This window comes from Sinohyriopsis cumingii, chromosome 7, assembly GCF_028554795.1.
Source record: "Sinohyriopsis cumingii isolate HCF-2022 chromosome 7, ASM2855479v2, whole genome shotgun sequence".
Taxonomy (NCBI): Eukaryota; Metazoa; Mollusca; class Bivalvia; order Unionida; family Unionidae; genus Sinohyriopsis; species Sinohyriopsis cumingii.
The window spans coordinates 31,176,601-31,192,511 of record NC_142967.1 but is presented as its reverse complement, the minus strand read 5'-3'; the positions used below and the strand labels follow the sequence as shown (position 1 = coordinate 31,192,511).

General features: G+C 37.1%; 1 protein-coding gene across 1 annotated transcript in view; it reads right to left on the bottom strand.

Annotated features, from left to right (window-relative positions):
• The window catches only part of LOC149794969 (protein mono-ADP-ribosyltransferase PARP14-like), a 137,181-nt gene that overhangs the window by 64,622 nt on the left and 56,648 nt on the right, over positions 1-15,911 (bottom strand). The window contains exons 6-9 of the mRNA XM_089964629.1: positions 12,374-12,610; positions 6,483-8,072; positions 1,217-1,371; positions 208-441 (exon numbers count right to left, since the gene is read on the bottom strand). Coding sequence (XP_089820755.1) covers positions 208-441; positions 1,217-1,371; positions 6,483-8,072; positions 12,374-12,610 — 2,216 coding nt within the window. The remainder of the gene's footprint in view (positions 1-207; positions 442-1,216; positions 1,372-6,482; positions 8,073-12,373; positions 12,611-15,911) is intronic.

The following is a 15,911-nucleotide window of genomic DNA, read 5'->3' as shown; positions in this document are numbered from 1 at the left end:
CTTAATTATTCAAAGGACATGACAAAGAGGAAAACAATAAAACGAAATTCTCAATATTTTAAGACCAACAAAGACTGCTATAGCAAAAGTATCTATCTATGGACAGCAATTGGCTGGCAAGCCTTTCACGTAATCCTGTGCCTCCCATAAAAGAATATTTATTTGGCTGTATCTGTGTGTTTTTGCTTATAATTTCAAATTTCTTACCTCTATGGAGTTTCCATGGATACTATTATATATTCCTAAGCAGCCATGATAGACTTTTTTACAGCTAAGCATGCCTCCACTTGTGACAACAACTTGTCCAGAATTGAGTCCACTGTAATACTGTTGTCGACATTCGCTCTGGATACTATCCCCACCGTATTTCAGGATTGATTTTGAAACTGCCCCAGTGTTAAGGTCAAAATTCGGACTTGCTGAATTAACAATTACATCCACCTGAGTGTTAAAAGAATGCATTTTTTAAATCCATTTATCTTGCAATATTCTATTCATTCAAGCACTAATCCATCTTTCCATCCATAAATAGAGACATATCTTCAAACAGAATAATGTGAATTTATCATTGCTCATGAGGTACCTAGTTTCAAACCATGAATTTAAAGACTCATTCAATGATCCTCTGTGGAAACAACAGGTTTCTCCATAATCCTTTTTTCACCTTGATCTGTGTTTGGTGTGCCTTGTTTTCAGATACTTACACCTGTTTGGCACTATATAGCTAGGACTGTGCTGATATGCAGTTAAACCACATACATACATACATACACACACGCACGCACACACACACACGCATGCATGCATACATACATACACATACATACACACACACACATACATACATACATACATACATACATACATACATGCACATACAGACACATACACATACATACATACATGCATACATAAATAACCACTAATCAACATAAAGAGCTCAAACAAGAAGCAAATGTATAAGGAATGCTCTTACAAGAACACTGAATACATGATGGTATAATCAGAAATTAAGGTATACAGAAAGTAACTGGGGAAGAACAGGGTCTGTAGACAGTTTTTCTATTTCCATATATACATTCTATGATGTCTGGCATGCTTTTTGTTCTATTTCCATATATATATATATACCATGACATCAACATGAAAAGACCAGGAAATGAAAATGTAATCTACAATCAGATTGAAAGTACTGACCAAATAACATACTGCCTACCTTCTGTAGGGCGAGTTTCCCTTGAACAACAGATACCTTGATACCCCAAACATCAATATTGTCACCACCACAGTCTCCAGAGGGTTGCCAGTCCATTGGCTCATAACTCTGGTCAGCATTTCCATCACTTTTACTGCTACGGCCACCACTGGCCCCTATGATAATAAAATGCTGTAAGCATTGTGCAAGTACGTGTGTGTGTGTGTGTGTGTGTGTGTGTGCATGTGAATGTGTTTGTACATATATATGATGTCTAAAATACTCATATATGGCAGACACATCTGACATTACTGGTTTTTGATGAACTATTAGATGCCCAGTTTAGGCATTGGGTGTTTATAAATAAACACATAATAGGACTGGATATGTAATTGTTTGAACTGAAAAATCATACACAGGAATCAACTGCAAACTGTATTTAAGATAAATTGCAGCAAATGTGAAACAGCTTCAGGACCTATAAACAACACCAGGTTATGTCTACTACTAAACTTAGGTAGGAAACTAGTCCTTGGTAAAGGTTAGATTACATATAAGTTCCATGGCCATTTCACACCTACTGGATTTTACATCTTGTGTATAAGATAAACTCAAATTACCTGTGTATGGTTTCAATGAAAATTATTTATAACATTTAAATATAAGTTTCATGTGGTTTAGCAGAAACTCTTCATGTCCAATTTCAGCATTTAATAGTCTGTCAAGAAGTCAGTTCCATCAGACATGATCAGTATATATGAACAATTATGTTGGTTGATGATTCCACAACTGGTTAAGAAAAACAAAAAGGAATACTCATACTCACTGTAGCAGTGTATACTGCTGTTGGATGGTATCTGTATGAGCCACTTTTTGTGCTTTGACTATTGGGAACCAAAGAAAATTTGCCTTTGCTTTGGTTAGCCAATGAGCAATGGCAAAAGGAGGAGAAAGTGACATGAAATTGCCAAAACTTGGCTTTCATCACGTCCCCCAGAGACAAACGAGTTTGACATGCCATTGAGGTAGCAGTGGCTTGAACCTCATGGACTTTAATCTTCATAAATGAAAGGTTCCTCTCAGTAATGGACTGACCAGTTCTCTTGATAGATAGTCGACCTCAAAATGATGGAAGCTAAAATACCAGTTGTGCTCTTAAGTGGGAGGAAAGGATGCTTCCTACCCTATTTTGTCCCTTTCCATGCTGGCAAATAAAATGTGAAGCTCTAACTGGACATAAAGTCTGTCTCGATCATCCCCAGTATAGATATGACTGAGACAATGCATTTCCTACTGCATTACAGTATTTGCTAAAACTTTTCCACTTGGTATCATGGACTTTGGATGTAGATTGTCTCTTGATCTAAAAGATGTACTTGATGACTTTGAAAATTTGTCAGGAGGAAAACTCCTTTGAGATGAGAGAGCTTTGAGTTGTGATAGAAGGTCTCTCTTCCTGGGTAATGTTCTGGACTGGTCTTCTCAGATCATTGAATCACACTCATTGCAGTCACAGTGGGGCCATCAAAAGGAGCTGAACAGTGGAGTTCCTTATCTTTGAACTACTTATGAGATCATCTTGAAAGGTAAGAAGACATAATCAGACAATTTCTTCCAATTTCTTTCTCTTGATTGGTTATACGATTCAGCCGGGTTACTATGGACCAACAGAAAGAAAGATCTAGTCTCAGGGACTCAAGCTAGACCTTGTGCATTCACCAATCATAGAAGTATTAGATGATAGGGATGTCCAGTGATCTTATGTGGGTTGCATCTACTCCCATGACCTTGGTAAAAGCTGTGGGTTTGGATTGAGGCAAGGCCACAAGGCAGGGTGCAAAAAATAGTAGTGTAAGAAGGAAATCACAGGGATGTGCAGGTATGCATCCTGAAGATAGATGAAGACCACCATGATACAGGATCTTATGGCATTCCTGATTGAGAAGGTGGTCTCCATCATGAAAGGTACTTCTTGCAGAAACCTGTTTAATGAGGAAAGGATGATATATAGTTAAAACTTTCGCCAATGTTAGGTACCAGGAAAATCCAGGAGTAGAAGGCCAGTGATTGATTGCTGATCACTCTCTCTACTGCATCCATTTAGAGAAGGGAGTGTACCTTGTCCTTTAATTGCACCTGAATCAACCAGTGAAATCACATGGGGGCCCTTACTAGTGGAGGGAGATCTTGAAACCAAAGTTAATATTCTCCTTTTATTATTATCCTTTTATTATAGACAGAACCCAGCCAATGTCAATGATGCTGGACCGAGCCTCTGAAAATTTCAGCCTGGCACTGACAGGAACCTACAGAAGAGGGTCACAATGTAGGAGAGAGAGTGAGTTCCTAAGGCTGTTCCATTCCCCCTTTTCTCTAGGAAAGAGGGAAGAGCCCATGAACTTCCTCTATGGCACACCATCTTGCTAAGGGGGAGCTCTGAATTGGGGCTGTTGCTTTGACTGGGGCTGCATGACTCTGAAGAACTTTGCTGATGCACCTTGTGGCTGGTCAAGATGATTTTGCTTCTTCACCAGATTTGAGGGACCAGAAGAGGACAAGTGTTACTAATTTCACAAATCCTAAGAAGCCACAGACAGAATGAACCTTCTGAAGAAGGTTTCTGTCTACAGGAGAGCAGCCCTAATATGGTCATTATTCAGATGTAGTAAGACCCTGGATGTGTCCAAAGAAATATCCCCTGAGGTGAAGAAGCTCAGCTGATGAAGCTATGAACAAGTATAATGAATGCCCAGATATTTTGGCCATTGCTTCCAACAAACACTGAAAAGTAGTTGGGGACAGTGTACCTCCTTCAGTAAGCTGAAAGAGGCTTCCAAAAGGAGGATAGCATGTGAGGCAATAGTTACTAATGACCGAGCCTTTAGTTCAAAGACCTCCATTCCTGGAAGGCAAGTCCAACTTCCTGAGGCTATACCCACTTGTACCACTCTGACATCCAGGGTATGATGTACAAGGAGGGGTCAAGAACATCTGTGAACCCTATAATTAGTATTAGATACCAAAGGTCTTAAAGTTGTGGTAGGGGAAAAGAAAGTCCAAAACCTCAAAAGACCTTTGAGAAACCTCCTTGTTTGTAGCCAAGTGAGCCAGCAATGAAAGATCTGGTGGAGATGTGGCACCAGAGGGTATCTCGAAGCTGGAGAGTATTTTAGTGTTGTTGGGCCCTGAAGGCTTTGGGAACCGATCGCTGAGTAAAAAACAGTAAATCTCATTAATCACCTTCTCAAACAACTAGATTTGTTCCTCCCCTGCTGCCTTGGCCAATGGCTGGAGCAGGAGGTATCACCTACACCTGTTCTGCGTCAAACTCATGAGAATCTACAAGCATAGACAGGATGTCTTCATCCAACTCTGTTGTGGAGCAACGTAACTATCCCTAGCAGCAGACTCAGCAGGAGGGTGACAGTGACTCTCAACCATTCTGGGGTATTTGGGGGAAGAATGTTTGCCCCCCTCAGTCCTACCTGACCTAACTTTGTTAGAGGAAGATGTCAGTCCATGGACTGCAGTATCAACCTTATTACCATGGGGCCAAGGCCCTGTATGCATGGAAAGGGCCAATCACTTCCCTGTGGTGGAAGACCCCACATCCCATAGGGATTCAGTGGGATTCTAGTTAAAGGGGAAGATGCAATCCATTCCCTAGGCTGGCATCTGCACACCAATTCCTAATTACAAACAGAATTAAATGTTAGCCTGGAGACAGGGGTCTCAACCTGATCCCTATCCCCATACCAAGCTGACTCCAATGACCAGTGACAACCATTTCTCCTCTTGCAGTCCATACATGCTAGACAGGTACTAGACAGGTGGTGTGACTATACCAAGGAGCTTTCTTATGCCCACACATACTTACAACTTGCTAACACATTACTGCAAGAAAATGCTGAAAGCAGTTTTTACAAAAAACATCTATGGAAGTATTATATAAAAGTATCATGTAATCGAATGAACCAAGTCATGGCTAATCAAAACAGCAATAACTCACCATTTTCAGGTGTTATCCAAATAAAACCTAAGACAACCACATTAAGTTTTAAAACAAAACACAGCAATGCTAAGCTTAATACGGAATACAAAAAATTAAAAATTAAAACAACTAATAATACTGAAGACTTAATCAAAGATGGTGTCTACCATATTTATTCAAGCACCTCAGATTAATAATTAGCTAAAAAAGAGCTTAGTAACATTGCTAAAAATAATATAATAATAGCAATGAATATTATTGTATATACAGTCTTTTCAGTATAAAAAGACTTTCAAACCCTAAAAGGTTACGATTGGTGTGAAAAATCCTTCTGGTGAATAAAAACAGTAAATAGCTGGATTAAACAGAACATAAATTTTGATGACTGGTACTGTCCAAAACAAACATAACAGAATCAAGATGAGGGCGCAACTTAAATTGACCAAGATAGCTAAATACCTACCAAAGCCAGAAACAAAATCATAAAATAATCCTGTGGGTGGTGGGTAACCTAAACATAAGGTTATGAAAAACATGCCAATAACTCAAGACAGAGCACTTAAATTCTGAACAGGAACAATACCTGATCTTAGGGTATTATAAAATGATGAATGTAATGAAAAAGTTCAATTTGTAACATATGCTTGAAGCAAGGGTAATTTTCTACAAAACAGTTCATAAAATCCATTTTAGACATGGACAATGAATAAAAACAAATAAGGACTATTGTAAAACGGCCAGAATTAGCTAATGATTGGACTTGAAAACTTTCTGGAGTCATTCTAAGGGAAGATGAAATCTCATCATACTACTGAGGGTACTTTTCATCTGGAAACAAGTAAGCTATACAATAACAACATGTTAAATGTTACTCATATCAAAATTGGAATCAGTCCACCAAGTCTGTTCTTAATAATAATTAGAACTCATCTTCAAATCTCCCACCCAATTACCAAAATACTCAACAGTTTTATCCATCTGATCTGCTTTTATTTATTAATATACAGGTAAAGTGTGATTACTCTGCTGTGAGACTGAAATGATAATGTGAAATCACGTGTAGATTTAGCTTCCTAGCCATAGAAACTCTTGAGTCTAGATTTTCATCTGTGTTTTGTTGTTGGACATTGAATGAAATATTATTGCATGTTTCATAGTCAAAATCAAAAAGAAAATATGTTAATTTTAAGATCAACTGGGTCAGGGATATAAGAAGTCTTTCATGGCTGAACTGTAAGAAACATCAGAAACTTTTAACCAATAAACAAAGTGAATACATTTAAACTACATAGATACCTTCTTGTTCCAGGCTACTTGATGTGCCTGAATCCTTCATCACAATAAAACATTTAAATCTTTTCTCAACAGAGATTAGCTTGTCATCCCATTTATAACCCTTCAGGAACTCTTTCAGTCCTTCTTTACTGACCATTCTATGCTCCTTCATGATGACTGTATTTGCCATTTTTGCCAACTCAGTCTTGACTACACTGCATACGTCTTTTGTGCCATTTATTTTGATGCCTTTCTTGTCACCATAATCAATAACAGAAAGCTTCACATGTGAGCTTGCAAATTTCTTTTCCAAAGCTTTGATATCCTCATTCTTGTATCTTCCAATAAACTTCACCTTCATTGGCTCTAATGTCAAAAATAATTCTTCAGCAGAATGTTTCTCAAGGTAAATGTTTATTTCATCAAAGACATCTTGAAATATGTCATCCACAGCAACAATCAAGATGCTCCTCAAGCTAGTTTGTACTACAGCTTTTCTAGCATGCTTTTCCTGTATCCTTTGGATGAGTCGTGGCCAATGTTGCTCTTTAATAATCTCCACCATGACATCATCTAGTGATATCTCCCTCTCAACAAAGCAACTCCTGACAAGCTGGATTGCCTTCTGAACTTCTCTCTTGTCTTGTCCAAACATCTGAAACTCATCTTGATGAACTACATACCAAACTCCAATGATCTTCTGAGACTTCATGTTCTGCTTGATGTAGTCTGTAACTTCTTTGACAAATAGTAGATCCTTGACTGCTTTAGATATTGGCATAGTTATGCTCACAAAACTTTGAAGTTTTTCATACATTTTTACAACTGCTTTCTGTACAATATCAGCCTGACCAACAAAAATTGCCTTGTTTTCTTTCTGATTCAAATCAAACTGTAAACCAGGAAACACCTTTTCTATATCTTGTTTGAAATGTGTTTCTCTTAGTAAGATCATCTCATACGTCTGCATTGACTTTGTTTCTGTGGCTCTCTGCTTCTCAAGCTCTATCTGTCTTTTAACTGTATTAATTATGTCCAGGATAGTTTTCTTTAACTTCTCAACAGCTGCTTTAGGACCAGCTACAGTAATGTCATTCTTTTCTTGCTCTACAAACACTCCCAAATCTTCAGGATTATCAATAGTAACAGTCTGCAGACTCTCCATCACTCTTGACCATGCCATCTGTATAGGGCTTAACTTGACCACCTCGATACCAGATGCAAAACTGTTTACTCTGTCCACAATCCTTGTACTCCAGCCCTTGAAAACTGAGCCAGCACTTTTGTCCTCCATTTTCACAGTGCACTCAATTATGACATAGCCATCTACAGAAGAAGGCCATTTAGCAATCCCATTTACATCTGACAGATTATTTTCAAATAACTGTCGATGCTTTTCATTTTTCAAAAGAAACCTCAGGATCTGAGGGTTCAAATCTTTGATCTCAACTGGATCTGGTAACTTGAACTCATCCACTGTATCTTCTGTTCTATGGGTTAAGTCAGAAAAATCATCTACATCCAAGCCATCATCCAAGTATTCATAATACAGGCACACTTGAATCTCTTTCTTGTCAATTGTGTGTGGCTTCATGCATACTCTTTCAGCATCTGTAAGAAGAAGAATAGACTGAAAACATTTTCCTATCATAAATGCTTTGATAATACGACAGGCAAATTAAGCAAAACTAAAATGAGACTAAATTAATTACACTTGAATACCAAAACACCCTTCTTTAGCCTAAGGTAAAATCCAACTGACAATGGGGTCAAAGATATAAGGCCAAGGTCCTTGATTCTCCAAATAGTTTCTAATTTGGATTTTGCTTCAGCAAAGGTATCTGTTCTTGTGGACATACTAAAAAGGTGTTCCCCTCAAGCCCCACATTAAATCATTTGGATTTATCAGTCAATAATTATTCTGCATGATAAGGTCCCCATTTCTAAAACTAGCCTGATTATCAAAAATTACACTACTTGTAGTTACAGGGTAAATCCAATACATCTGAGGTAGTTTAATACTTTTTCCCAAAAGAGATGAAATTACATAAAACAGTACATTGTAACAATTATGGGAGAATAAGGAATCTTTATAGGGTACAAACCAGATTAAGGTGCAATTGAATCTGAAAAATTGCTGAACCAGATGTAACATGCATACCTACAAATTAACAAACAATTTCTTTTGAATGAAAGATTACACTGTATTTCTTCTTTACACAGTATTTCTTAATTCATATGGATAATTGTATATAAGCAGAATGAAAGCTAGTAAAGTTATACCAGTCTGAATTTGTACTTTGACAAAGTGAAAGATTGTCACTTAACCAGACAACTAAGCATCATAAACATACTAGAATGTGTTTTTGATGCAATACTTCTTTTTTCTAACAAAAAGGTGATGATTGAGGACAATGAAGTTTTATGGAAAACTCCTGAATTATACAAATGGAATGGCTCCAAAATGAAAAAACAAAAAGTTACCATTTGATATGTAAATGTAATATAACCACCACAAAACCCTTATATTTTTTTGTTTACCTCTCTTGATCTGAGTTAGGGTACATGCTTGTAAAACATTACAGTTCATTTCGTTTAGCTCAAATAATGGATGCATTGTATTCCAACTCCAATGGTTCCAATCTGGGTTTCTGAAGCACTGCTGAAAGCAGGGAGAGCACATGGCTGATACTGTCACAATGTAGAGCAATTTAGCATCCAGTTATGTCTTTTGCCTACATGTCATTCAACTGACTTCTAGTTTCCAGCACAGGGACATTCTACTGGCCAAAAACAAATCCAAGGAACTCAATACCATTTCTTCCTTTTAACTGCTGAGTTTTAATGTGTCTCTGATAACATGGCATCACCCTGGCTTTTTTCAGCCAAATAAGTAATTTGTGAATGGTGGATGATAATCTCTGACTGTCTTTCTGTTTCATTGCATCTGTAATAATCTGTTGTTTAATCTGCCCTGAGGATAGTTTCTTGTGGGCCCTAGGCAGGACCATTTACTGTTTTTACATACTACATGCTAGAGGTACACACAGTGGTAGTGAAAAATCTCTCTCTCTCTCTCTGTCGATTTAAAAAAAATTATTTTTCTAACATTACAAACAAATCATATTTTTCTAATCAAGACCATGCTGCAGAAGTGGGAGCAGTTTCATGTTCATCTAGTGACACTCATGTTATGACAGGTATGCTTGTTTCTGGCTTTCTGTTTCTTGGTCCAAAAGGATGATACAGTTTGATGGCATCTCTTGGGCTGTAATCATTGATGTCTTGTGAGTAAGAAATACCATCATTAGTGTGATTCCAGCTATGTTTTGTGAAACTTTGCACACCCATCAACAACTGAAGTGTCCCACACACTTTCATCTCTCTCCAACTACAAAAAGCAAAAATTGCACAACATCAAAGCCTTTCCAGGGTCATATTTGATCCATCTGTATGAATTTTTACAACATTTCTGGTACTTTCTTACTCTCTTTTCTTGATCATATTTATGATGAACTCTCTCTTGCCATCACCTAATTCCTGACATTTCTGTGGCAGTTGTGCAAAGATTTTATGACAATGACCAGTGGAAATTTTTCAGTGCTTCAACAGGTTAACTAACTTTGTGGCCAGAATTTTATTGACCTGACAGCAAAGTCACTGACCTTGGATTACTAGATTAGCATTTATTTTCAGCTCTGCTTATAACAAAACTAACAAATTTTCTTTTACTGTCTAATTTATAGATTTTATCAAGTAACTTTGACATTCAAAATTATATGCTCCTGCACATAATTGCTGCAATATGTATCCTCAAAGAATACACAGTTATGATGAGCTAAATATAAACACAAAATTTAGCATAATAATTATAAAAGTATACCGTCCTCCTAACCCTTACATGGCAATAATAGACCTCCTGACCTTTACATAATGTTAATAGCTGGCCTAACCTTTATACATTGGTAACAGCCTTTCTAACCCTTACATAACAGTAGTAGCCCTCCTAATCCTTACATAATGTAGTCCCACTTTCCCTTACACAATGGTAATCACCCTCTTAACCCTTACATAATGTCACTAGCCCTCCTAACCCTTACATAATGTTAGTAGACCCACCTTCACTTACACAATGGTAATCACCCTCTTAACCCTTACATAATGTCACTAGCCCTCCTAACCCTTACATAATGTTACTAGCCCTCGTAACCCTTACATAATGTCACTAGCCCTCCTAACCCTTACATAATATTAGTGTGGCCGAGTGGTCTAAAGCGCTCTTCATTACGGATCACTGCCATCTCACCTCTGTCTGCGGCGGTTCGAGTCTAAGATTCAGCCAATGTGGGTATGTGAGAAAGCTTGCCAGTAGCTTCTCAAGGGTCAGTGGTTCTTTCTGGGGTTTTCCCGGGTTCTTCCTCCACCATTAATACTGGCCGCCATGTATAGCCTATCGTGTGCTGAAAAATGGCGTTAAACCCCACAAAAACAACAACAACAACAACATAATATTAGTAGACCCACCTTCCCTTACACAATGGTAATCACCCTCTTAACCCTTACATAACAATAGTAGCCCTCCTCATCATCATCATCATCATCAGTCTCATGACCTAGTGTGGTCGTTGAGGCACTGTGCTGCTGAACATCTGACCAGTTCCCTCCACTTGTCTCGATGATGTGCCAATGCCTGTGTCTCCGCAAACTTTTTCCCTGTCCATTCTGTGATGTTGTCAGTCCACTTTTTTCTCTGTCTACCTCTCCTTCTGCCACCCTTGACGCTGCCCTGCAGGACTGTTGTGGATAGACTGTTGGCTCTAGTGACATGGCCATACCATTTCAGCTTTCTCGTTTTGACAGTGGTGAGGAGGTCCTCATATTGGCTTACTTCGCACCTGATGGTGTTACGCACTTCTTCATTTGTGATGTGGTCCATGTAAGAGATGCCAAGGATGGTTCTGTAGCATCTCATTTCAAGTGACTGGATTCTTCGTTGTAATTCTGCTGTCAGGGTCCATGCCTCACATGAGTACAAAAAGACTGAGATGACTAGAGCTCGCAATAGTCTGATTTTAGTTTTCAGACAGATATTCTTGTCTCTCCAGATGGGTCTTAGCTTTGACATAACTGCCATTGTTTGTGCTGCTCTTGACAAAATTTCTGCTCTTGATCCCTCTTCAGTGATTATGGAACCAAGATATCTGAACTGGCTCACTGTTTCCAATTCATATCCTCCTAATCCTTGAATAATGGTTGTAGCCCTCCTAACCCTTACATAACAGTAAGTTTGTAATATTTTGTTGTCGCTAAAAGGGCAGGCTATTTTGACTTGAAATTTATTGGTGCTGGAACAGCAAGCAGACATTAGCTTAAAAAAATGTTCGATCCTATCCCACAATAGTCACTCATTAAAACTGTACATCACGTCAATGTGCTTATTATGCCATGCACAACACAATGTTTCTAACAGATGTAATATTATAAAAACAAATGTTTGCCAATCTCCAAACAGCAATCCTTGTTTAAATCAAATTGGTTGTACAATTAACTATTTATCATTTCTGATGACTTAAAGATGCTTAGAAAATTCTCTGCAAATTCTAAAACAAAAGTTATATTGCTCACATCACATCTTTTTTAACTGCTATTTCCTAGTGAAATGGCAAAAATATAATGCACCAAATTTGTCAGTGTGGAATAAAGAAATCACACCCTCATGATGAGAATCAGTTGGCAGAAACTCAGCTGAGCCTCATTTCTGTCAACAAATTCTGTAGGGTGAATTTTCCCATCCCACTGTGATGCATTTAATGGAATATGTAAAAAGTCTGTTTTTTTTATTAAGAAGCATCCATGCCTGTGTAACGCTTTTAATTTTGTAAAAGAATTTTAAAACATTTACAATTTCTTACCCTCTGAATGTTTAAAGGAAACAATACAAGACTGTTTCTCCCTTGCAAGCTTGACATCTGCAACTGGACCCCCACCACTGCGCTTTGGATTGTCAAAGTACAATTCTATTGTGTCTCTTGTAGTTGATAGGGACAATCCTGACAGCTGAATGCTGGAAGTGACTGGGACTCTTATAACCTGGATATTCTGCCCCTCAAGTGGCCTTTCCTTCACCTTCTTCAGTAGCAATTCAACATCTGCAAGAACAAATGAGCATGTGTCAAATCTGCAGTCAGTAAAGTGTAAATATTTTGAAGAATTTGTATGTTCAACTGAACAAGGACCAAATGCAGCCACGTAAACAGTAATATATTTTGTCGTGTTAGGTATAGTCAATAATAGCCAAGTGGATTTGAAGGATGGTTGATACAGAAACACACTTAGGCTAAATGTATCATGGGTTCAAGCCTAAATGCTAGAGATATGTTTATTTCCCAGGTCTATATGATTCACAGAAGCAACCACAATAATAATTCTATCGATGTTTTCACAAATCTTTAGGGTCAAAGCCAACAAGTGTTGTCAGAGGAAAGCTTAGCACATCTGTCATGTAGTGTGAGATTTTTTTTTAACAATTCCTGATTCATGTTTATAAATGTCTGCTGATAGAATTCGTAATTCAAAGTACCTTGTGTAATGTCAATACATGTTATATAATATTACGACTTTAGACCAATTCTGAAACAAAGAAAATACTTGTCTGTGAATTAGCCGTACGGTCAAACTCACGGTTACTTGCTTTGAAGATCTTGCTGTGGGGCGAGAAGCTCTGTTTATTTGCAATTAGCAGTTATGTCACTGGTTGGCTTAGGCATGAAGGCCAGATACCCAACAATAAAACACGTCAGTGCAACACCACCACCCACCCCCGAAAAAAGTTTTCAAAGAAACCACCAGTATCCAATCAGAACTAATTTTGGGTGGGTTTCTTATGCAGACATTATTCTGTTTAATCTATTGTAAGAGAATCAGCACATGTCTAGACATTGAAGAGAGCAGATCACAGGAAAATTAGAGCCACCAGACTGCGCTCCAAATGTCAAAGTTTTGCAAGCTTTAAAAGGAGCAGGAAGTTAGTTCTAGAAACTTTGGAAGAAATTGGAACAAAGACTTCTGAGGAAGCTTTTCAGGTGAGAACGGACGTCACCCAAAGATTAGAGAGAAGAAGACATGGAGAGCACATACAGATAGGCTGTTGTGCGAGGGAGGGCATGAGAACAGAAACAAGGATACAGAAAATACCAATAAGGAAGACCGATAGAACAGAAATGAAGGCATTAGAAGTACTGACATGGAGGGCAAGAGCATGGAAATGACAGTACCGGAAGTACTAACAAGGAGAGCCAGGAAAGGAATACAAAGTGGAAGTTACAGATGAGTAACATAGAAGGGACATGGAAAGGAAACACTCTTGCCTTTAATTTCATGGGATGAAGTAACTGGCAATTTGGATAGGTCATGGATTGATTGGAAGCAATTGCACTGAAAAAATTTCCTGTATTTGTGGAATACTGTGATATAGTTTATAAAATTGTTATACCTTTCACCTCATTAATTTTATATTTTAACACCTAGACCATCGGCTTTGCTGAATGGGGGCTCTGAGCTATTTAACCTTTAAATTGTCTGTCCTTCTCCAGGGTTAGGAATAATTTCATAGGGGGCACATGACAACATCCATACAACAATGTGAATGTGACATTGGTAAAGACCAAATTCTTCAATTTCTAGGGAAATTCTAGATTAATGGGCAATTACTTTTAATTTCTTGTCATCAAAGGTTTTAAGCAAAATAAAACTCTCTTAAAAATATTGCCTGCCTTCTGGAGCAAAGTTAACTGGGCATTTTATATTGGACTTTCAGCAAATAGTAGAAGCAGGAAAATTGGGTTAATACATTTATCAATGTCCCTCTCTAATTAGGTGATTACTATTCACCAAGAAGAATAAACATGCATGAACAAGTACCTACATAATCAACAGTGCATATCACACTTATCCCAACTAATTTTAAGGAAAGCCAACGAAGCAGGAAATATAGGTCACAGTGACCTACTTTTAGAAATGATGGTGTCCAACTGGAAACAAGCTACAAAATCGTATGTAACTATACCATTAAGATTACTTTAGAAACTAATCTACCAGTAAAGTCATGGATGCATGAAATATACTCATGTGATGCTCTAGTGCTCAGTATAATCCACAAAGCCAACTGACTGGAAACTACTAAGACACTATGACCATATGCCCAATGTAAAGGAATTCACTGAAGCATGAAATGTGGATCATATTGACCTTATTTGTGACATGATGGTTTAGTTTCTTTTAAGTTGGGTCCTCATATGAAATTAAAAGACCCAGCCCACAAGTGAGAATGCCTGAAATAAATGCATCTAAGTAATACAAAACTCAAAGTAGATCCTAGGTTGAATTTGTCTGATAAGTTTCATGGCAACTACCAATACATACAAGAAAGCATATCTACCAATACATACTAAAAATACATTATGAAAGTAGAAGGATTTCACTGCATGTAAAAAAAACTGTTTCATATCTCCAATACAAATGTTAGGAAATGACTTTCTGCAAGATCTTCATGTATACATAGCAGTTAACGATCACTTCTTCTAAGATATATCTTTAGGCTATTCTGCCAAAAATGTTTATATCAGTATTATAATTTTTAATAAAACAACATTAGGTACAAAAGTAGAGAGATGTTCATACATTGAGTTTATATATACAAGAAATTTTTACATACTTTTATAAATATTCTAATATAATATATGCATAAGAATCAAGTGATAAATTTGAAGAGTAAGAATGTAATAAATCCAGAAATCAAACTTATATTTTCTAGTTTGTTGATATGTAGATTGGAAATAATGTGTACATATTTGAAAATGATTTAACTGAATCAGCTTATTAAATATGAGCAGTGAGTTTCCTCTTTCTACTAAGGAATGAAATTTTAGATGGACTTGTGACCTACACATATTGTCTACATGTTTTTCCACTTGTTTCAAAAATGAATCCTAATAGCTTCTCATAGTTTACAATTTCAACTGCTTTATTATTGATGTACTGTAGAATTTCTATTCTGCAAAACTGTCGCATGCAGTCAAGTTACATCAGTACCATACTTTTTCATCAAACAACATTAGAAACAAAAGTTGAGAGATGTTCATAATATATATATATATATATATATATATATATATATATATATATATATATATATATATATATACTTTAAAAAAATGATAATACATAAGATACAAAACAACCAAGTGATAAATTATAAGAGCAATACTACAACAAATCCCTGAACATAAACTTCAATTTTTTTTCTTCTCCAGTTTGTTCATTAATAGTTAGGTCTGAAATACTGCAATTTAAAGGATTTAACTGAATCCACAGATCAGCTGTTGGCAGGGAGTTGATTCCATGTTTTTAGCCCTTGAATATGTAGACTTCCTTTGAACTGCTCAATGCCAG